Source organism: Apus apus, chromosome 1 (assembly GCF_020740795.1).
Source record: "Apus apus isolate bApuApu2 chromosome 1, bApuApu2.pri.cur, whole genome shotgun sequence".
Taxonomy (NCBI): domain Eukaryota; kingdom Metazoa; phylum Chordata; class Aves; order Apodiformes; family Apodidae; genus Apus; species Apus apus.
Genome location: NC_067282.1, coordinates 164,206,755 through 164,231,768, shown reverse-complemented (window position 1 = coordinate 164,231,768; position 25,014 = coordinate 164,206,755). Strand labels below are relative to the sequence as shown.

The 25,014-nt window shown below is 36.7% G+C and overlaps 1 protein-coding gene across 1 annotated transcript in view; it reads right to left on the bottom strand.

Moving 5' to 3' along the window:
• The window catches only part of PPFIA2 (PTPRF interacting protein alpha 2), a 305,971-nt gene that overhangs the window by 24,396 nt on the left and 256,561 nt on the right, over positions 1 to 25,014 (bottom strand). The window contains exons 15-22 of the mRNA XM_051609070.1: positions 23,271 to 23,362; positions 19,542 to 19,677; positions 18,848 to 19,068; positions 16,662 to 16,899; positions 13,976 to 14,005; positions 12,968 to 13,098; positions 12,268 to 12,422; positions 7,815 to 7,908 (exon numbers count right to left, since the gene is read on the bottom strand). Of these exons, the coding sequence (XP_051465030.1) occupies positions 7,815 to 7,908; positions 12,268 to 12,422; positions 12,968 to 13,098; positions 13,976 to 14,005; positions 16,662 to 16,899; positions 18,848 to 19,068; positions 19,542 to 19,677; positions 23,271 to 23,362 (1,097 nt within the window). The remainder of the gene's footprint in view (positions 1 to 7,814; positions 7,909 to 12,267; positions 12,423 to 12,967; positions 13,099 to 13,975; positions 14,006 to 16,661; positions 16,900 to 18,847; positions 19,069 to 19,541; positions 19,678 to 23,270; positions 23,363 to 25,014) is intronic.

Here is a 25,014-nt window from a genome sequence, read left to right as displayed (position 1 = left end):
TTAAATACAAGACTTGAAAAATATTTGAGTTAGATTTAGAATAAAATGTGTTTCAATTTTTTCATCCTCAGAATTATCTGAATAAGGTTTAATAATCCTCTGCAAGATAAATACCCCCCCATGTATCCTTACATTTGTAATGCTAAAAAGGCTCCAAGTATCTAATATAATAGCAAGATAAATTTCTAACATTGCAAAAGCTTTGACTAACTAATGACTTGAAAGAGTCTTCCAGTAAGTGTTAAAAATATTTGCTAAATAAATTTAGTTTAAAACAAAAATTCATCTTTGTTTATGTCTCAAGGATCAGACACTGATCAGCCAAGAGAAAAATCATGGTGGACACAGTAGACAATGCTAAGCTGCATATCAGAATGCTGAACACCTCTCCTTCCTCTGCTGGAAGGAGAAATTAGAAAATAATAGCTATTGAACACAGCATTGTTTGCTTGAAAGGGAGGAAGAAACACAGACAAGTCTGAAAGCTACTAACAACATCAAGTAGTTTCTCATAGATGAAGTAGGAAGGGAAGAAATTAAATGCAAAACTTGAGTTTTCCTAGACATTCAGTAAATTGGGGAAGGAAAAGGCATTGCATTCTTAAGAGCTACTATAAAAAAATATATAGTGTATGCTTAGGATACAATGGTGTTTAATAAGCATTGAGTATACAGGAACATTAGATGGATGGCACAGAAAAAGACCTTAATTAATCCAATTGGATTCATTTCTTCAGAATGTGTGCAATTAGAAACAGCTATTTGCATACTGCAGAGGACAGAGGTTATTTGTAGCCGCAAATACACGATGTCAAATTCTAATTGCCATTGCACACTTAAAACCTAATTAAAGGGGCATTCTGTGGGTTCAAAAGCAACTAAAGGATAACTACAGTGTTTCAAACTTATTCCACAAAAAGGTCTACTTAGATGTTTTTTTCAAGTAGATTGTTCTTAGGGATCTAAACTCCAGCTTTTTTTTTTTTTTAACAAGCAAATCTAAGTCCCAGTGTCCTGTTTTCTTTTACTGATTTTATTTAAGTTTGGATTTATCTGGCAAACAAAAATCTGTACCTGTGGAGTAAATCTCTCCAAAATAGGTTCCATAGGAAAGAATGGTTTTACTTTTATTTTCCTTGGGAAGTATGAACCTCACATCTTCAGTTTGTTGACTCCTCCTAACACCACCAGTTGACTACGAGTGACAGCATTATGACACAGTGCAGTTATTTCATCAGCTAGGAGGTAAGTAATGATTGTTATTCAAATGCTCATATTAATAAATTGGGGTATTTATCAGCCTCTGGGCTGGAATCCCCTCAGTGTGACCCAGACTAGTTGACTTGCATGTAAAACTTTTCTCCTGGCAATAATATGTATTTGGGACTGCTGAGGAAGTGATGGCATAGGCAAGCTTCAAACTGTACTACCAGCATGCACTAGGTTGAATGCACCTCCCTGTGGCAATAAAAGACTATGTAGCTCTTAAGTATCTCTCAAACCTTGCCTTATGTTGGTGCCTTGCACTGAATCAAACAGAATCACAGAATTGCTGGAGTTGGAAGGGACCTCTAGAGATCATCTAGTCCAACTCTCTCACCGAAACAGGATAACCTAGAGCACTTCACACAGGACTGTATCCAGACAGATTTTTAATATCTCCAGAGATGGAGACTCCATCCTAGAATGCCAGGTTGGAACATGATCCTCAAGGATCATCTTGTCCAACCTTTCCAGGTACTGCTATATTTTATATGAGATGGCTCAGCACCCTGTCAAGCTGAGACTTAAAACTGTCCAATGTGGGAGAATCCACCACTTCCCTTGGGAGACTATTCCAATGTTGGACTGTCCTCATGGTGAAAAATTCACCTCTTGTGTCCAATTGGAATCTTCCCAAGTTTGTGCCCAATACCCCTCATCTTTTCAATGTGACTCCTTGTAAATAGGGAGTCTCCCATCTTCTTTGTATCCACCCTTTAAGTACTGGAATATGGTAATAAGGTCCCCCTGGAGCCTTCTTTTCTCAAGGCTGAACAAGCCCCGTTTTCTCAACCTTTCCTCATATGGCAGGTCCTCCAGTCCTCTGATCATCCTTGTGGCCCTTCTCTGGGCCCTCTCCAGCCCGTCCTCATCCTTTTTGTAGAGCAGGGACCAAAACTGAACATATACTCCAGGTATGGTCTGACCAGTGCTGAGTAGAGTGGGATAATGACTTATCTCTGCTGGTGATGCCCTTGTTGATGCAGCCCAGCATTCTGTTGGCTTTCTTTGCTCCTGCAGCACACTGTTCACTCATGTTGGGCCTGTTATCCACCAAGACCCCCAGCGTCCAGGGAAGCAAACATGGTTCTATTTGTTGATAATATTTCAAGCTGGGCTGAGTTCCTTGTTAAGGAAGATTTTTATAAAAGGCTTATCATATGGTATTTTAGTGAAAAGGACAGTAAAATATTTATAGAACTTCTGTTAAGTGTCTTAATTTGCTACCTGAGATGAGTTCAGTGGAGATGTGTTTTAAGGAGGATACAAATTATTTTATTTTAGATACAGTGTTATTTGCTCTTTTTCTGAGGTATGGATTGTCTTATGGGACCTAAATCGATCAACTTCTGCTGTTCCAGAAGAAACTATACCTGTATCTGAACTCTGTGAACCTTAAGGACTTGCAATAGAAAGTGGACTGAAATTTCCTACGTGGAGTCCCAGCTTGGGCTATTGTGACAAGCCTGAGTGAATGCCAAGGCCCAGTTATTGTGCACTGTCATATTATTTGGTGCAAAACCACCCACAAAGGATATTAGGAACCTCTGGGATAGTGTATACACAGTCATGGTAGCTGAGGTACAACATTCAGAATTGGAAATTAGGTAACCATTTTCCACTCATAAATCACTAGAAAAAGACAAACTAAGAGAAAAGCTCCATTCCTCTTTTCAGTGATGGGTGCCTTCTGCAGACTACACCTTAACCAAATTTACCATTTAGATGAGTGAAAATTATTTGGATAATTAGGGAACTCCAATTAATTTAATGACATAGAGGGGATCAGTGCTTTTAGTCCTAAGCTCTGAGTTCTCTTGAAGAAGTTTCTCACTAGGCAAACAGGCTCTGAGAGTCAGATGACATTATATACAAAATACTAACAACTTTTGTATAGAATAAGTAAAGTGGAATATGAAGGAATTTGAATTACAAAAATGCAGTGTTTTTTTTTGTCACACCCAAACATAACTTATTTTCACCAAACAATAGAATAACACGCTAAAAACTCTGTATACCCCTGACATTAATCTTTTTTGTTTTCTAGAACTGCAAGTTTTATTTACAAGTAGTAAGACCTCAACAATTTTAATATTAACTAGAGCTGTTACATATGTGAAGTCTGAGAATAAATATCTAGGGGTGAATCAGCCAACTTAAATACATGTTTTCAGATTTTTTTTTTAGGAACATGTTGGGTCTAATTTAAAAATTCTACATAGCTTCTTTAATTTCTCTTTGATGCCTTTGGAGAGAGACTTGCTCCTAATAAATCTACTGTAATAACTAAATGTTGGATGAATAGAGAGACACTTGTTTGAGGTTTATAAATGTCTAGCATATCGAGACAATCTGCTAATTATATTTTAATGATGCCTAAGTAGTCAATCGAAACTGGAAGAAATTTTACATCTAAATAGCATTTCCTAAACAAGAAGCAGAAAGACTTTGAAATTTAGGTTAATGACACTAGCACCAGAGAGAGAACTGGTCTCCAGAACTATCATAATCTCTCAGGAAACTTTTCAGAGTGAAACGCATTCTTCAGTAATCTATTCTATGCATGTGCATTGCTCTGGAATACCATAACACATTGCAGTGCATTTTTAAATGCATGAGGCCAGAGCAGGATCCACACACATGGTGATGGCTCAGGGAGCAGGTGGCTGGAACACGTTTGAACATTAGTACCTACTGGTTGCAGCAGCTGATGATTTGAAACATCGTGCTGCTTCATCCCTCAGGTAGGGACACCCTTGCTCAATTACTGTTGAAGTTGGATACATTAAAAAAATTCAAAATTAGGAATGTAGCATGTTAAAGCACTTTTCACTCAAGACATGAATTCAACTAAAAGAAATACTATGGATAACATTTTAACAGGAATTGGACTTTTTGTAATAACTTCTATCCAGTTTTAATTTACTAACTCAAAACTAATTGTGAACTCTGGTGAGGTCAATGGGTACCCTGAGAATGTGTTGATCACAGTGATGAATTAGATCTCTGATGTGATGTCAAAGGGAGAATTCTTGCTTTCTTGCACCAGAACTATCACTGAACTGAAAGAGAAGTTTGCTGGGCTGTTAACAGGACTTAAAGCTATTTCACTTATATGTGTGAGAGAAACAAGTTCAGTATGTGGTATTCTTCCTGCTTTATAGAAAAGAGAATTGGCTCTGGGATCACTGTTTCCTTATTGTTTTTTTTTCCCTAATGAACTGACAAAGCCAGCATGAAGAAAGTTCTCTCAGAACCAGGCCAAGTGCAAGGTCCTTCACCTGGGTCAGGGCAATCCCAAACACAATACAGACTGTGTGGAGAATGGATCGAAAACAGTCTGGAGAAGAAGGACTTGGAATTGATGGTGGATGAGAAGCTCAACATGAGCCAGCAATGTGCACTTGCAGCCCAGAAAGCCAACCATGTCCTGAGCTGCATAAAAAGAAGCATGGCCAGTAGGTCAAGGGAAGCGATTCTCCTCCTTTACTTGACTCTCGTGAGACCCTACCTGGAGTACTGTGTCCAGTTCTGCAGTTCCCAACTCAAGAAGCACATGGAGCTCATGGAGAAAGTCCAGAGAAGCACCATGAAGATGATCTGAGGGCTGGAGCACCTCTCCCATGAGGACAGGCTGAGAGAACTGGGGCTGTTCAGCCTGGAGAAGACAAGGCTCCAGGGAGGACTTATAGCAGTCTTCCAGTGCCTGAAGGGGCCTACAGGAAAGCCGGGGAGGGACCTTTTACACGGGCTTGTAATGATAGGACAAGAGATAATAGATCAAAACTGGAAGCGGGGAGATTTACGTTAGATGTTAGGAGGAAATTCTTTAGTGTAAAGTTGGTGAGACACTGGCACAAGTGTTTGTGGAAGCCCCATCCCTGGAAGTGTTCAAGGTCAGGCTGGATCGGGCCTGAACAACCTGATCTGCTGGGAGGTGTCTCTGCCCAGGCAGGGGGTTTGGAACTAGAGGATCTTAAAGGTCCCTTCCAACCCAAACCATTCTATGATTCTAGGATGATTCTAGGATCTGAAACGTAAAAGGAAACCATGTTTCTTCACTTTAGCCTATCCTTTTGATGGGCCTAGTTTTCTTGGGGTTTTATGTCCTCGTCTAAATTGACCATAGAAATCCTTACAAGGCAAAATGCCCTGCTCAGTCTATTCCAGCCAATGGGCTCACTGTCTCTGCAGGTTTTGTAGGGCAGTTTTGTTTTGCAGTAAAAACAACTGAAAGGCTTGGACTTAAATCTTACCTCTTCATCACAAGATAGCAAATGATTCTCAGACTTCTCTTAATGTCTCTTATACAGACCTCCTGCACATTACTGGCATCCTTAATGTTACACAGCACACTATTCTCATTTGTGGTACCTAGATCAGTAATCTTGCAGCCACTGTGTGTATTTGGAGGCGCTACTTCCACAGGGAGTCATGCACTAAGTGTTGGCAAAAAAGAATCTGACCTACTGATACAATCTTTTCATTTGAAAGACTTTCTGAACTGTTTAAAATTAATACTTTCCAAGTTAATACATGCAAATATATGACTGCATTTTTAACAAGGAAATATTTATTCTCTTACACCCTGTTGATAGCTCGGTGTCCTAATGACTATTAACATTAAGTAGAAACTCATTGTCTCAAAAACAAAATGTTAGATTTTTCCCATATTGCAGTTCCTCTACAACTGTATAATATGTATAACTATGAACTAGCAATGTATGTTAACCTTTTTAAGGAATTCAGTGTGAGAAGCTATGAAGACAGACAAATCTAAAGGAACTGGGAAAAATTAAAAATCTTCTTGACACAGGTATGTAACATATACTGAGGATTAATATTATACAGTTCAGACTAGATGAATAGTCATAGTCAGAGGAGAAAGATTCCATTCCTTCCACCAGAGAACATTTTTATTATATCTATTCCATAAAGAACCAGGGACAGACAGACAAAGGAGCAAGTAAGGAAAGACCTGAAAAACAGAAACCATGGAAAAGTCTGTGTGAGATCAGACAGCAGTCTAATACCAGATTACCCGTACACCTATTTCCAGACCCAAAACTTGGTTGGGCCTCTGTTATAAGAGGTAGCCATGTCACATATACAGTACGATGTGTCAAATCTTATTTTATCCAGTTTAAAGAACTAACATAAGAGAAAGTGAACTAAGGAAACATATTAATCCCTTCAAAGTGATTTTAATACTGTGGTACCTTCAGTCCATAGAGCTAGAAGATAACTAGAGACTGCAAAAAATGAGCTGCTAAAAATTAAATTATAATCATTATGAAATATAATGACAAAGATGCATTCTAGAGTTAGTAAAAGAAGCATAATAATATACTCTTTAAATCCAAATATTTCTAAGGAACTAATGAGTAATAAAAACATATCAATAAGAAATGCAGGGACAAGACTCATCAATTGCAATATCCCTGTGAATGTTATTGTGAGTTTCTTAATTAAATTTAAAACATTTCTTTTCCCTTGGCTAGCACAATGACTGCTTCTCAATCTTTAACTGCTAAATTGAGGTAAATGTAAATGGAACACTTACACTTGAACATTAAAAATAGGTGTGTAAATTTGAAGTTATATTTCATCAGGAGCTTGATATGAAAGTAGTGATTAAAAATATTCTACATATAAATTTAAAGAGAAGCTGAAACAGTATGCCTGTATTCTCTGGATTAGAATTGCAAGTTGTCTTGAGACTTTGCAAAGGAACATTAAAAGACTAAAGGAAATCTGAAGACCCAGCAAATTTTAAAAAAATGAGGCTTTCAGGATCCAAATAATAACACTTAAATTAAGGGTTATGGATGAAAAATAAACTTGTTTGCTTACAGAATGAATTTGCAAAGTCATTTTAAAATACCACCTCTTTTCTCTGACACCCTCTAATTACACTGGAGCTGTGTGCTGCCAGGAGGTTTCTTTTGTGTTTGTAGCTTTATTTTAATAGTTTTGTTTAGCTCCTGGCAGGTGCTATGAGTCAGTGTACTAGTTTTACACAGAGGTGCACCAAAGACAGCATTAAATTATATAATAATTAATGCAAATAGAAAGCTAGTTGCCATTTGCTGACAGACAAAAAGAAAGTGAAGCTGCTAGGGTTTATAGGGAGCCTTTGACTTCTATAGATAGAAATTATAATGTGTTCAATAGACAATGCAGAAAACCTCTTTTTTCTTTCTGAAAAATCTATGTAGTGAGGCATTAAGTGCCTGCCTATTTTTAAATAATTGCATGGAAGACAAAAGGCACAGAATTCATTACAATATGAAATAGAATATGTCTCTTTCTCATATACCTATTTCATTTCACAAATAAAACAATACTCTACAATTGACAGACTTAAAACATTTTCCTCTGTATCTTGTACACAGCTTTAAAAACTTTTACACTAGGAAAAACCATGCTAAGTGGTAAACTGCTATAGTAGATGGTCTTGCTTCTCACTACATGGCTGCATAAAACCAATGCAAGAACTGATATTTGAATCAAGTTTAAGCCAATGAAAGTCACATTAAAAAGGCACTCACTTTTTCTTTAGTCTTCGGTCCTTTTCTGCTTGGGTTCCAAGTTTGCCTAATCCCAGAGATTCCTGAACTGCTGCTTCTGTTTCCATGTAACCTCCTGGAAACCAAACCAAAACAAACACCACCATATTTTCCCATAGCTCTTTCCCAGTTGTTCCACTCCTTAACCCTTAAATCCCCCTCCCAACTGCCACCATCATCTATGTTTGTTTCCTTAATCCATGACAGCTGGTGTATGTTGAGAACACTTATCACCTATAGAAGTACATTCTAGCAAGTGTTTGCTACAGGGAAAAGACTAGAAGTAGAGGGAAAAATTGTTTCCTCCTCCTTGTGTTTAGTAGAAAAATATGCAAAGAGCATTCTTATGTCCTCTGCCTGTTCTTCTTTGCCTCCTAGTGCTCAGTCTCATGATCCTAAGTAACAAATACCCTCACCATTTCTTAATCTTAGTTGGGAAAGGTGCACGTTCAAGTGCCTTCTTAAGGACTGTCTCATTATTACTGATGTAACACGTCTTAATGTCACAACAATAACGTCTTCAGTTTAGTCTTACAGAGAGTCTTAGAGTTTTTATGTTGTTATCCCTGCAAACTCCCAAGCCAGAGATGACAGAAAGCCTCCTAGGTCTCCCTGTAGTGGCCTTGTAAGCACCTAATTCCTGTCAAAGTAACGGGAACTTGAATAACTTGCCTCAAGTGACAAGGGAATCTGGCAGTAATCCAGGACACCAGGACCAAAATAAAATCATATTATAAACTATGGACATGACTGGTAATGTATGATCCATGCTGATCATACAGTATGCCCACTTATGTGACTTTCCTGGTGCAGGAGCAGAAAGATGTTCTAACTCTTATAGCTGCTTGGATTCAAGGAAGAAGGGACCTGCCCACAGAGCTGTCAGTGCAATCTCTTGGCTCTGGCTCCACACTGTCCTCTCATGTGCACATTTACATATGCAGGCAGAGAGGCTGCAGCACTTCTTTGAAGGCTACTTTCCTCCTGTGCTGCTTTTCAAAAGGTGTGTAGCTGGCACAAGAGGGAAGGCAACGATATGATAAATGTGCTGGACTCCATTTGGCAAAGGAAACTTCTTATTTCTCAGCTAATGGATAGTGAACGCTTGTAGAGTGGACAGTGGCCTAATTTAGAAAGCACAGTATAAATTAAAATATTTCTATACTGATTGATTGATTTTAACCATAATATAATGGATAACTTATATAGTGAAATAGCATGATAGCCTTTTACAAGTCAAAGTTACTTGCACCTCAATCAAGTGAGAACAAAACCTACTGCTGGATCATGTGTACGATATTAAATTAGAAAAGCCTAGTTTTAAGGTTTCATTTCAAACCAGGTGTAGGTTTAATACTCCTGCTTGTCTAGGCAGAATTTTTCTTTATTGAATAGGACTCATGTTGAGTCTCATGTTGAGAATGATGCCTCCAATCACAAGTGCAGAAAGCATGAACTTAATACTTTGCTTTACCTTGTTTGTCTTTCAAAGTTTTACAGAATACCTCTTGAAATGTTTCTTGCTGACTCTGGAGTAAGATTTCAGTTTAGCAAACTTTTGCACCAATATATCACACCCTTTTGAGAAGTATGTTAGATAGAGAAGCTCACAGTATGTTAGATAGAGATGGCAGGAGTGCAGTGCAATGAAAGTCTATCACGGATTGGAAAGTATTCTTGGCTTTAACAGACTTCACTGTAAGACAAACGCGTCTGGCCTTTTGAATAATCCACACTACATTGTATTGGATGGAGTGATTGAACCTCTCAGTATCTTGGGCATGCAGACAGCCATGATAAATGTTTCCTGACAAGCTGGCCTTTGCTTACACCATACAAATCAGCTTGCTTGGGCAGGGCTAAAAATCCCTGTAACAAACTGTTTGCTTTAGGGACTAGAATATTTGAAATGTAACATGGGAAGAATACCTAAGTGTCTAGCGTGATATTCCACAGTGAGAGAGGACTGGACAAATTTAAAATCAAGTACATATAAAAATAAAAAATAAAAAAATTTAAATCAAAGGCACTCATGCTCCCTGAAACGTTCCTTTTCCCTTCTCCAATAATTGAAAGAAATCTTGAAGAATCTAGAAATCTTGAATCTTGATTCTAAGCAAGATCTGAGACATGAATGTGCTTTTGAAAAACAACACAAATGCTTTAGCAGAGATGGTAAAAGAGGCAAATTTTGAAATAAGGAAACTCTGACAAGTATAGCAGGTGAAAACTAAAAATTTTAGAGTTTTGCATGGAATGCAGAGTGATGAAATCTTTTGGTTGATAGCCTGGATCAGTTGAAGTTAGTGATAAGACTTTGGACGATCCATTATTGCTTCGTAAGTACAAGGATATACGACATATGATTTTAGATATATTATAAAAATGGTTAGAGAAGTATTATGTGTATGTACAATATATAGTAACACTGGGATCCCTAATATCCTCTGCATTGGCATGAACTTTCAAAGTAGTACTTAAAGCATATATGTGAACATGTGCAAATATGCATATAAGAAAACCAATTAATGTTTCTGAGGCTTGAAATTGTTTATTACCTCTTCAGTATTTGATGGGTTATTGAATAAAAGGTATTTTCAAAAATATAAGAAGTATGTATCTATATTAGACTAGAATGATTAAAGCAACCAGGGAATTAAATGAGATTATTTTCTTGATTTTTCATTAGGTTATTAAATTTAGGTTATGAAAACTATGCAAACATACTGCAGTGCAATAATGATAGGTCTTACTATCTAGATTTATATGATACAGTATCTTAATATAAATAGAACTATTAGTTATATAGCTATACAGATAGCATACCTTTCATGAAATTGATTCAAGAACTATCACCACAACTGTTACTTTAAAATTTTTCTTTGTGTTTCAAGCAATGGAAACTGCTATGGATTTTTTTTTTTTTTTCTTTCGGTATCTTAAAAAATAAGATTAGAAAAAATACCCTATAATTCAGCTGCTCAATGTGAACTCAATTTCTAAAAAATATTTTGTTCCTATATTTTGTCAGTTAACAGTGCTACTATTAATTTTATATATGGTTGTAAACCTAGTTTATTTCATTAAAATGTGCATTTTACTAAAATATTTGCTATTGAGCTAAAGGATGGAAGCCACAAAAATGTCATTTAATTGCAAATCTTTACTCCTCTTTTTTGCAATTTCATGAGCTAGTGCTGGGAATTACAAATAAGCTTTATCCAGTTATGCATATGTCTTACTAATCATGTTGTGTATTCTTAGAAATTAATCTATTGCCAGATTACATTGCTCCTGAGACAATCTTTGAAGCTGTTGTTTTTGGTTTGGTCCACATTGCAATGAAACCACAGGAAAGACTATCATACATATTATATCTTTGTCCTCTATATTCCTGAGTTACTATGAAATAATAGATTATTATGCATAATCCATCAGTATCAATAAAATTGGTTTTATGGAATGTAAATGTGAATTAAGAACCCAGTCTAAAGTTATAAAATTATTCATCAGTGCAGATGGTGACATGCAGGTGTATATGAGAGACTCATTTAATGGATTCTGAAATACATTAAACTACGAAAAAGATTGAATAAATCAGTTTCATTATTCCCATAGTGAGGAAAAAAGGTAATTTGAATTGCAATTAGAAGCTAGGGGGTTTTTTGTGTGGTTTGTGGTTTTTTTTGTTTTTTTTTTTTTTTCTTCAAGAACACAAGGTTCTCACTGGCAGAGAGGAGAAAGGTTGGAGTATAAATGGAGAATGCCCACTCACTTGATTTTACTCTGATACTTTGGCCTTAATATTACCTTACTTTATTCTGTATTGTTTTAGAGATAGATTTGCTAGTTGTGAGGACATGTTTTATTATGAATTTCATTTTTTAATTTCAGACTTAGATATTGCTTAAGCATTTACAGTTATTGCAAACTCTTAAAATACTTTTGCAAGTGTTATGTGGTCACCATAACAGTAAAAATTTAGTGCCTCATAGATTTGCACTATGTGACATCTTCATGATTAGGAAAGAGCTGGTATTTCTATTTTACTGACTCACCTATACCAATTTGTTGCTTGTGTTTGTGTGTGAATTTATACTAATCTTCATCTAACTTAGAGAGCCTAGCCATACAGACCACAGCTAAGGATTTAATTACCAATCTGGGCAAGCACCCTAATTCAAGTGGGTACTGAAGTGGTAAGTGGGGTGAAGAGGATGACTACAGCAATTTGTGCCAGAATTCTCCTTTCATTTGTGTCACAGTCACAGCAAATTCCTGACAGAGGTAACTGCTGATAGCTGTGAAGTTTAATGTGAAGGCTCTGCCAGACAAAAGAGAAAAATAAGCAAACTGGAAACTGAAAGGAAGCAAAATTAAAAATGGAAAATGACTGTGAAATGGTGACCTTGGCTTGTTACCACTAATTCCTTACTGAGCTGTCCAAGTCGAGCCTTCTCTTTTTTACCGAACAAGCGTCCTATTGAAGACTTGATTCCTTTCTTCTTGGGAGCTTTGTGCAGGGAGTCCTGGCTGCTGCTGACACTGCCAAGACCAATGCTTTCTGGCTCCAAGGAAGCAGGCAAACTACTACAAAATGATAATAAAGAAATGGAATAGATAACACGTAAAAATTTGCAGGTAATATTTTACTATCTTCTTAGCAGCTCTGCAAACAAATTAATCTGCTATACTTTAATAATGATCACCCAACAAGTGAAGCAATCATAGAATCTTTTTAAAATTATTTAGCAACACATAGAACAATATAAGAATACATTTTCTCCATCAGGCTGACTGGATTTTATTTTAAAAAAGGCTGAATATCAATAAATATATTTACTTTGACAAGAACAACTAATGAAAAAAAGAGGGTTTGTCTTTCTAGGATTTGCAGTATCTGTGCTTCTAGTGCTGATCAAAATTGTACCTCAAACCAGAAATAATCAGCATGTATTTTAGCACTGACAAATGCAAGAGACAAAGGATAAGTTTTTCTCTCTCATGGCAGGGGAAACAATTGCCAAGAAGAAAAAGGAAGAAAATGGGTTATTTTGGAATAAACAACACATGATTTGAAAATAATAATATATGGTAAAATTTGGAAGTATCCATTCATGTTACAAATATCTTACCTTCTGGCATCATTGTGGTATGAGGAAGGAAGTGTATGAGTCATTCTGATAGCTCTGGGTGTTGGAGGAGGAGAAGTTTCACACTTGATTGTGGCTTTATCTTCACGCCCATCTTCTTCAACAACTGCAATCTGGGGGAGAGAGACTCCATTGAGAGCAGACATGCTTTTCAAGAAAGTTTCAACATATGCTGCACAAATTTTCCAAGTGAACTGAAGCATGTATGGATTCAAGTGCAATTTCTTGAGCAAATTGTACAGATTCTTATTTTTGAAAGAAATCATTGGGAAAAAGCAATTGTCTAAATATGGCATGTACGTATTTGAAAAGAAATTACACTCGGAGAGCAAATCCACTCCTCTTATGCCAAACATGTTGATACAGTAAAGGTCTAAACATGAAAATAACCTAATAAATGAGTGGGCATATTGCATTAAACAGGATTATTAATGTCAACAAAGTTTCTCAGGGAGGTAAGGGAGTAGGTAAATACAGACACAAACAGGACCACTCCTTCATAGCTTGTTAAGAGAATGGTCAGAGTGCTTGAAAATTTAGGCATGAACAAAAAGGAATTTTGTCACAGCATGTAATGATTTATCTTAAATACTGTCTCCTCTCCCGTAAGCATAAATGCCATCCATATTCATTGCCAATTCTGTAGCTAACTTTATTTTGCTCCAGCAGATTTCAAGCAATCTGACTCTGGTTCCTCCAGCAGTAAGAATGGTCAAAATACATTGAAAGGTAATTATGTTGTGGCCACACTTGGTTTTTAACTCAGATATTCCTTTAAATTTGTGCTGGAGGGTCTACTACTCCAAGACACCACTGGTACCTTAGCTGTGGCCCCTGCAAGAAGAATTAAAATAAATTGTGTCCAGGAATTGAACTAAAATGAGTGGAGGGGATGCAGTAGCTGGCAAGGAAGCCAGTTATCAAAATAGGAAAGGAATATGATAGAAGTGCTCTCACAAACTTAAAAAAACCCCAAAAACAGACTCATACCTTTCTCCGATGTTTCCTTAGGTCACTTGGCTTTGGTTGGTAACAAAAGCAGCAACAACAACAAAAAAAGATTATTTAATATCTCTTATTTGAGCATAGCAAAATGCCACATATTTATTCTTCTCACATTCAAAAGTGGGAAGCAGATACTTAATTTAATTTAATACTATTAATATTATATACTAATTGTACATTTGGTGACATAATGTAAGATAACCCCAGACAAATAGGCCATTCTGGGGAAGCAGTTGTTTTTACCAAAGTTACAACCTCCTTCCATTTCATAAGCTTACCAAGGAATGGGGCATTACAAGCTTATAGTAGCACTTTTTATTTCTGGAGTTTTCATATAAATCCTTCCACTACTTCTAACACAGACATGTTTAGAGCTTTTTAGTTTTATCTAGTATTAGAAATGTACTGGTGTCTCACTAAGCATCAGCACAAAATTCCATCAACAAATAGCACGGCTGTAAAAGAGGTATCCGGTTATCCCATGTTAATGTGACAAGCATGTTCAGTAAATGGATACAAATTCACCCATCTTCTGCACTGCAGTATTATATGGAAGAAGCAGGCTGCTAGAATGTGCCTTGATCAATCCCCTTTTAGTTTTTATTTTTGGTAGATGTCTCATTCATTCAAGCAAAGCTGAAGAAACTGCAGAATTTATCTCCTCCATGGTCTGAGCCATGGACACTCAAGCAATACTGCTACTCCAGCCAGTCCCTACAGCATCATTTGGCAATTTGGGCTCTAGAGACTAAACCTCTACAGAGCTCTTTCCAACTGATAGCCTGTTGTGTCTGTCCCCAGCCACTGAGGAGAAGGAAATATGCAATATTCAACTCCTGCTGAAACAGTGCAGGGCAGAATTGTCCAGAAAATGGCTGATGTATTTGCTAGTGAGGGCGAGCAAAGCTGGGGGCTGTGCTGCTGAGCACGCAGTGTGGTGCTACTTCTATGGCTTATGGTAGGTCAGGAGTTCAACTGCAACTCATATGACACATCCATCTGAGCATTTCCTGGATGCCAGTGAGGCCATAGCAACCCAAAGTGCAAAAGCTATGCTGTCATTTTGTATTTGAATCTGACAAACCTAATGACCCAAAGCTACTGCATCCAAATCAAAGCCACCAGGCAGTGCAGGTGACTGCTGGAGGGCCAGTTTAACCATTGCCATTTATCTGTAACCAGATTCCTTTCTTTAAATGGCTGGTAAGGGAGCCAAACTACATATTCGGGAAGGTGCTGCTTTGATGAGGTGGGATGCACATGTGCCTCCTCCACAGCTGTCTGTGACAGCATCATTTTCATTGCTACTGTTCAGCAGTGGGAACTGTTCAGCAGCAAAGGATCAGGGCTGCAGTTTGCCTCATCTTCCAGGCCTGAACTCCTCTTGCAGTAAGAAATCAGTGTCTTTGGTTCCCAGGAAAACACCATCCTAAACTGGGACGGGTAGAGGTGGATATGAGTAGTTGTCAGTACCCAGGAAAAGTGAGTACTCAACTAACTGATGGTAGAGAAAAGTCCCTACTTCCAGCTGAGCAGAATGAACAGCCAGGCTCCACTCCCAGCTGTTCTTAGCAACCTTCTCAGCTAGGAGAGTTAATTTCTGCTTTTTGATGAGATCAAAGCTCATTTCCCCTCTGCTAAGAGGATCCACAGGGAATCCGTGCTGCTGCCTCCCAGGAATGGACCACAAGGGGACATTGATGACATTTAGATTATCAGAGAAACAGCAAATAAAAAATGGTGTTACACATATCCTATTCTCCTCCCGATACATAGAAATCAGCAGAGCAGGCTGCTTTGATTCTCTCCTAGTACTTAAAGGGATTAATTATCCCAAGCTCCAATCTGGTTTGTAGCCCACACTGAACAACTGCCTCCTGCATATGCACTCTTATCATTATCAGAGTTGTACATCTTGAATACGTTGACACTTGACTTTAGTGCTGCCCTCTTTATTTTTTACTAGGACCAACATTAAATATTTTGAAAATCTCTTTTCAAGTAAAACCAGCCATTTCAGGCTGTGTCTTCAAAGGTACAGGAATGTTAGAAATGCTTTGCGTGATAATTTGAAGTCTTGCTATCTATTTATTTGTGTTGTGTAAAATCTATCAATTAAATGTATTAATGGCAAGCAAAGCACATGTTTCAAGTGCTTGAAATCTTGTAATGAAAAATATACAAAATCCTGCAAGGATAACAGGGTATACCAATTATAGAAGTATATCCAAATAATTATATACATGAAGGAAAAGAAGGTTTTAATGCTGTCTAGACATTTCCTGGAAGCTTAAACTCACCAAGGGTCCCACAGACTCCTATGTAATAACTCTATCCCTTCATAGCTGTTAATTAGTAAACATGTTTCATACATAAATTGATTACAGTAATTCCTATGATCAGTTCTGTTTCTAATTAATTCTGCTGCCTGTGTACTGAAAGCCCTTGATCCTCAGATCAAGAAATCCCTGGGGAATCATGCAATGCTCAAAAACACAATTAAAAAAACCCCACGAAAACCAAACAGCCATATTTCAGGGATTTTGTAAACTGTATGTATCATGAAGGGGTGAATGGAGAATTAGAAAGATGAGCCATTCATATAGTGAAAATATCAGATATTTATTATTAGAAATATCACACCTAAAATTGGCATCACAAAGTTTCTTACCAGTGTCATAACCCCCATTCTGTCCATCTCCCTGGCTGGACTGCGAGGGGTGAGTTTAGGAGTTGAGTGTCCGCTGGGAGGAGATGAGCTTGCAAGTGATGATGCTGTCACTGAGCCAGTAATGGATGTACCTTGGTGGACTCTGGCCAAATTTAAGCCTTCTAGACTCACACTGGCCACTCTGTTCTCTATTTCTTCAGCACGTAGTTCTGTTGACTCTTTCTCTTCTTGGATTAACCTTATTAAATAAAAGAATGTGTTTGTATTTGCCTCTGCATATGCAAAAAGCAAAAATAAAAAATATTTCTTTTCAAATTCAAAATGAAATGAAGGCAAACATGAATAGCATAGATCAACTCCAAAATAATACTGAAAACATTATTTTGAATCACCAGAATCACCAGACTAATAGACTTATTTTTCTGAATTCCTCTGTCCTCAAGAACTGTTTGAAGGATCTGCCTGACAACCAGACTTGACATTTCAGGAAGATTGGTTCCTTTGCAAAGGAGACAGTACCGGGGGGGGGGGGAAGTTAACAATCTGATTTACCCCAGGAGACTAATTCCGATCTTAAACTGGCTTAATCTAATTTTCTGTTGCTAAAGCATGCACACAAATTTAAAGTCAAATGAAATTGGGCCTCAAAGAAGGGAATTGCAAAGATAATCCGTATCAATATAACAAGAGAACATACAAAACAATCTGTTTCATCCCTACAAATTGATGAAAAAATGTCAATTGTTTCTAGAGCATTGAGGTTTTAAGTGAATTTAATTAAAATAGCTCTCCTTTTTACAACAAATATAGGATTCTTAAACATAGACAGCCTCAATAGGATGCTTCCATTGGGATTCTTTATTTTTTGTTTTTGTGATTTTAACTAGTATCATAAAATGTTTTTAAAATACAAATAATTTCTTTGTGCGTCCTTTGCCCATAAGACCAAGTTGCTTTGTTTTGCTTGTTTGTTTGTTTTGTTTTGTGGTTTTGTTGGAGTTTTTTTGTGAAGAGTAGGAAGAAGAATGAGAGTTTGAAGTTAAATGAGAGAATAGGCAGTTTGGCAAGGCTGAAACTGTGAACCACTCTATCCTTGTAGAACCATTTTTACTGACATATACTAAAGAATACAAAACTAGTTACCTCATTCTTTAATAATGATGGTGATGGTAATGAAAGCCTATACTTCAACAAAAGTCTTAGCAGTATGGATAATAAACAACACTCAGTGGACCTACAGCAAAAATGCCTATGTACAATGCATACCCCTGCTTCTTTTTTGAGATAAAACTGCTGACTTCTTTGTAATAATAGAAAATACAGACAAGGTTCTCGTTTACATACACTGTTTAAGGAGATTTACCCTCCTAGCAACAAAACTTCTCTTTGACTCTCTACCTTGACAGATGTAATATGAGATTTTGGAAAACAGAAGGAATTCTGGGAGTAATGCAAATACAAAGCTGTAGATCTATAACAAAAAAAGTCTCGGCTATGAACAGAAAAGTTATTAAAAATCAAGATATTCCAGTAAAGTTGTGCCTTTGAAATTAGCGTGCTTATGGCAAAAGATAATCTGATTTTCATTATATTTCTGTCCATAGCATTACCAGAAAGTCACCTTCATATCCTTTTAGAGTAACCTTCACTAATGAGAGGATGTTTTTCATACACTAAGTTTTTAAGTTACTCTTCCTGAAAAACACATAAGAATGTTTTAAGCCTAAACTATGATTTTGTTTATAAAACTCACTTAATTAAACTAAATAATTGGATTATCTGTCACCCCATTAAATTTGCACAGAAATTATTAAGATGTATTCATTACCTGTTTTCCAAGCACTATAACCCAACCTGGAGCATGAAAAATCACCTTCTATGCTTCCATTGAAAATCAAAACCACACCTTAGAAAACATGGCTTATATGACATGTATCATAGGAGTAAATATTAGAAGAACCATGAAGAGCACTGAAAGAAAACATTTCTGATAGGGTTCATCAGTGAGTAAGAGGAGTCATGCAGGACAGTGAAAAAGACCTTCAAAAGAGGACTGTGGATAACTGTCATCTGAAGATGCCTTTCATAACTTCACACAATCAATACTCCCATATGAAAAGCAGACACATTATCAATCCCTTAAGCATACAAATGGTTTCCAAATTGTTACAAATCAGGCCACATACCTGATTTCTTTATTGATTGCATCGAGCTGCTCCTGCAGCATCATGGCCAGAGTCTGGGCATCGGAGTGACCACTTGGTGACAGGAGGTCCATGGAGCTGAAAAGTGTTTCTCTATCATCGTCGTCAATGTCGGACATTTCAGTGTCACTTTCAAATGGATGGCTGCTCAAAATGCCAATCTGCTGGGTCCTATTCCACTCGTGATCTCCAAGAGATTTTACCTGAGCAGGAATTAGGATGAACATGGTTTATTCCATGAAAAACAACTGCAATGTTGAACTTCTATAAAATGGGAAAGGAAAGCAACTAGCATTCAAGAATTCATATTCAATGATTAACACTTGTAATGTTACCACAGATGTTATTGTATTTTTATGTAATTTCTAATGCTGTGTAAGATTAACTGTCAGGAAAATTTACACCCAGAAAAGACAGACAGTCAAGTATGCTTGAACTCTGAAGTCTGAACTTCAACCATTTCTGCTTTTATTTCAGTACAACAGCAAATACTCTTGTCTGAGCATGTATAGCAAAAATTCTCCTATTTGTTTTTGTTTGTTTGTTTGTTTTTTCTGGTGTGTTGTTGGCTTGTTGTTGTTGTTGGGCTTTTTCTGGAAATACACAAACTGTAAGCTTATGAGCCTGAAATACAATCTTGTATGAGGGAATATGTGTGAATAAATTTGGGATTAACCTTTGGCTCATCTCTGCGTACGCCCATCCGGCCTCTTCTAGGTCGCCTTATCACTTTAGTTGATCGATAGTCAGACTGGCTATCAACCAGTGAGCCCACAGAGTACCTCAGCTCTGCTGATGTGTCAAGGTGAGGCCTATAAAAAGAAACACAGAAGTAGACTGTGAGAGTAATAGTAATAATAAAAGCACAATCCAATGATCTTCACTCTAGGAACACAGATACATTAAAAAAAAAAAAAAAAAGATATGTATTAGAATAGAAGACAAAAACATGGCACAAAATAGAATTTAGAAGTTTACCTGAAACCATATTACAAGAAAATTGAGGAAGAAAATAAAATAATAAAACCTTTAATATTTCAAAATGAAGGACTTGCATAGTAAAACTCATTGTCTAAAACTATTATATGAAAAAACAAGCAGATTTCAGGACAAGATATTTAACAGAACTGGCTGTTGAGAGTACTATCCTGTATATTTTCCTTCCACTACTTTCCTGAATAAATATGCCTGGGGTTACTGTAACCATAATGTATATTCATGAGTGAGAATACCCATACTACTTTCCTACTGTACTGTGCTCCACAATATGAAAATATTACTGAATTGCCCTGCAATTTTAAAATTGCTTATAAATTATTCATGTTTATTTGACGACGTTTTTGAAAGTTTTACCCTCCAATTTTTCCTGTAGTCCTGTAAGTCTTGGGACTCTGTGGTGAGATGTATACATGCTGACTTCAGCATATCTTTTCTTGGCTGCAGAAAATGGTCCATGGCCTTTCTGCCCTTGCTTAAATACAAGCAGTGAAAGTTCCCTGAATGGTGGAAGCATTCTGCCCATGGGCATGGAGCCAAGTCAGAAGTGCAAAGGCTCGGTGCACCATTTGAGCATTTAACCAAAGCAATGGAGACCTGAACAATTTCTAATATAAGTGATCTTCACATAAAAATATATGGATAGTGTGATTATAGTAGAAAAATTAAATGTAACAACAAGTATAATAACAAAATGAATAAATATATATATTTTTTTATAGCGACTCCTAAAAAACATTTGACAATTCATTATCTGTAAGAGCATAAAATGAGCAAGTAATGTTGTACTTACTTTTTCTTTTGTTAAAAACAACTTGGGAATAATGTTTACAGTCACCTTCAGATAGCTTATAGGGTTCACAGCAATGTTAATAATTAGTTATGCAGACAGAATAGGAATAAGTTTTGCTCTTAAATACTTCTCTTACTTTGAAAAGAATACTGTTCAAGAAAATGATGGCTTTAATCCTAGAAATAAAAAAGCTAAGTAAGAGAATGTCTGCTTTCCAAAATGAAGGAAAGACTTCAGAATGCTACATATATCTATGCTGAAAACTGCAGGCTGTAGGAAGGACTGTTTTCCTAAGCTCTAGTTCTGTGTCTGTTTCTAAAAATAGAGACTAACTTTTCCTTGAGAAGAACCTAATTTGAATTAAAACATACTCATTCTTGGAAGACTGAAGCATTGGTCGCAATTTTCAAACATCACTTCAATAAAGTAAAAGTGAAAGGTAAAGTATTACAACTGTGGTGCCTGCTTATGATAAATGAGAAATGCAAAAAGACCAGAGAAAAACATGAAAGCCTCTACTACAAACTACTCTGACAGACAGGAACAAAGAAATGTAAGTACTGTCTGGAATTATAAGTACTGTGACAAATCTAAAATAATAATGGAAGGATTTCAAGCACTTACAAAGTTTGTTTTAGGAAAAACAAATACTCTAGGGAAACAAAACCAGGAGGTACCAGAATTCCCGAAACATGGGTATGTCTAATCAAATCAGATACATAAAAATATTCCAGATACTGAATGATGTTTTAGAATTTAAGTTTGCGTTAGGGAATACATCAGAACTCATATTGTTGTCATAAATGTCCTTTTCTGAAATGCCATTAGTTTGTCTTCTCTTATGCTTTCCATCATGGCCCACAGGCACTTGCATAATATTAGAAAAAAAATTATTTTACCTTTAAAAAAAATATCTAAACCCCACTTTTTTCATTATACCAATAAGAAAACTTGACAACAGTTGGGCTATAAATGTCCTAAGCCCTCCATCAACAACATCAGACAATAATCTTTTGGGTTTTCATGTTTATTTTGTCTCTATAACTTTCATCTGTTATATCAGAAACCAGTTACTTTTTGTTTCCCCCCCCCCTCCCCGTTTGTACTGTATATGTTGTAATAGAACTTTGTTTTAATAACTGATAATACTTGGTACTTGTGCAGCAAGTTAGCAGGAAAAAAAGAAACAGGCCAGGTTCTAGTCTCTGGCAGCTAATACCTATCCGCTGACCAGCTTCCTTATTCTATTGAAAGAACAAACTCCTGCAAATACAGAACTGAATATGGGCTGAGAACAGTAATTATTTAATGCTGATAGCTCCCGGTTCCTGAGAGGGCTGGCAGCTTCATGAGTTGAGGTCATGGAAGGGAAAATATACTGTTTCAGGGGAACTGCTACATTCCCAAGACATTTAGACAGCTTATCAAGTTCTAATAGCTCCTTGACAGGGGCTAATCAGGCTCCTATTTACAGAGCATGAGCTGATGATACTCAATCTACTCTGCAAGAAAGGCTGCTGTTCACCGAGGATGGCTGCTCCAAAAACATCTCTGCTGGTTCCTGCAGCAGTACAATAGTCTGTGTCCTTGCAAGCACTGTCAAAAACCAGTATTTATGCACCTGTAGTCACACTCCCAAGGGAACCAAACTTGGAACAAATACAAGCATCACATTCTGAATATCAGTGATTTACACTTCCCAATGTATAGAAAAATATTGTTCCATGAGATAATAAAAGGTCAAGGGAGAAACCATCTGCAGGTACTGAGAAAGACGTCTGAGGAAACAATGGACAGACCACACCTGATGCAAACAAAAAAACTCTCAGAATATAATAACTTTAGAGGATTATAGTGCTCTGAATTTAGTCTTGCTCAATGAGTTTTGGCTGGCAAGTTTTTAAAGTTATCAAGTTGCTTGCTATGGAAATAGGACATGGCACACAATTATCAATAAAGTAACATTTTTACTTTGAGGGATAATCTTCGCCAAGAAGGTCTTTATAGAATTATAAATTAATTTCAGCTGTTAGTAGCTATTTTTATGATATGTGTCTCACTATTGTTTCTATATTGCTTTTCTGGCAAAAAAGAGGCACAATATTTAATGTCCTGTTACAATATTGTCAGATCTCTGTGAATATTGCCTTCATCTTTAGATGAAGATCTGTGGTCTTATTCTATACACTAAGCAAAGCTGAATTATTTCTTGCTAATAAAAAATAATTATTAGATACAATTGATACAATATGTTGATCAGTTTCAGCACTCAAGAAGATGGTTTCAACTTTGTTTTTAAGGTCTCCTGAGAAAAAACAGGAATTTGGATATACTTTTGAAAACATTCCATAATTAAAAATTTTCCTTAATCTCAGTAATATTTCAATGTATACTCATTGCTATAAGGCCCCATTTATCTATGAAAAAGTAAAAAGCAACTGTAATAATAATGACTGTAATAATAACTGTAATAATGATTGCACAGATTTTACATTCTTAAAGAAATACATGACGATTTTTATGGGTGGTCTGAACACATCCCTGTTGTAAAGGCTTGACACATATTTATGTTCCATTTCAACTCAAATTGAATAAACTTTTGTTATTAAATATTACCTCAACAATGTGGGTTCAATTAAAGAACCAGTCCTCAGTTTCATTTGATCCAGTTCAGATCTCAGTTTCTCAATTTCTTCAGCAAGTCTTTCCTGGAAATGAGAACAATAAGATATACATCTGATTTAAAAAAAAAAATATATATATACTTTATGAGATCTTACTCAGAAGAGTAAAGCTAACCAAGTAAGATAAATTAAATGTAGCACTGACTGTAACAGGAAACAGGCAATGAACTCATTTAAGTCTCAGTATTACTAATAAGACATGCATCAAGAGGGGGTTGTACAGTGCTCTTCCACTAGCTGGAAGTGATGCCAGGGCAGGTTTAGACTTGAAACTTCCATTCTTCTTATGGAGACAGGATCAGGAAAAGAACCAGCACTGGTCTGTGTATTAACTGTGCTCTCTGTGCCAGGCACAGCTCAGTGTGCAACAGGCCATTTGCCTTTCCGAGACAGAGATTGTGTCCTGGTCTTTTTATTTACAAACAGAAAGAGACTTGGAGACAACCACATCCTAGGTTGAATTGACTGAACTGCAGCTTATAGCTCACTCTTGGGAGCTGATGAAATTCTGGTATGAGGTGCTGCTGGTGAAAATGCAACAAAAGTTGGATTTTTTGAAACAACTAAGAAAAACACCATTGACAGCAATGGCTAGGGAAAAAAAGCACTGTTACCAAATTCTACAAATAATGATAGTCTACTAATAAAATGAAGAAATATCAAAGAATTAAAAAAAAAAATCAAGAGGAAATGGGATGAGAAAGTAATGCTGCTGCTCCTACAGTTTAAAATGCTCAGGATTCCAAAATGCCGGGAAGGAAAGGGTTCTGCCCTCAAATACTATCAGATTCAGTAATTCTTATTACAGCATTTTTACACTGTTTCGTAATTGAATAGAAATTCTGAGATGACTTAGTGCTCACTTGTATTATTTGCTAGTTATTTAGAAATAATTAATATCTGCTGTTATGTCCATCTTTCTGAAGAAATTTTACTAAAATATAACAAATACGCTCTTCAAAGTGGATTCTTAGAAATTCTGGAGTGAGATGTGTGCAGTTGTGTAGGAAGAGGATTCATCTTCAAGTGCACAGAGCAGTCACAGAATCACAGAATCACAGAATCATCATGATTGGAAAGGGCCTCTGAGATCACTGGGTCGAACCAAAAAACCAAACCAAAACAAAACCCACGCACCCAAAAAAACCCCAACAAACACCCAACGTACAATCTCAGCCACTAGAACATGCCCTGAAGTTGCACATCTACACGTTTCTTGAATACACCCAAGGATGGTGACTCCACCTGGGCAAGCTGTTCCAGTGCTTGACCCCTCTTTCAGTATAGAAATTCTTCCTCATAACCAATTTAAACCTCTGCCACAGCTTCAGGCCATTTCCTCTGGTCCTGTCGTTATTCCCTTGGGAGAGGAGGCCAGCACCCACCTCCCTAAAACCTGCTTTCAGGTAGTTGTAGAGGCAAGTCATGAAAGTGTACTACTTATTTCACTTCCCACCCTTAAGCAAGAATAAATAAATAAAATTTTAAAAAAGCTTTGCAAAAATACTTTTGATACAATTGTAGGTTTTTATATTTGATTTTTCACCTTTGTCAACAGTTGATACATACTTTCAGTCAGAAAACAGACTGAAAAAAAATTAGCCACTGTGTTCACTTCTACTCTACCGTTATTGAAACAATAAGGGTATTTGGAGACAACACTGGCAAAATACCTT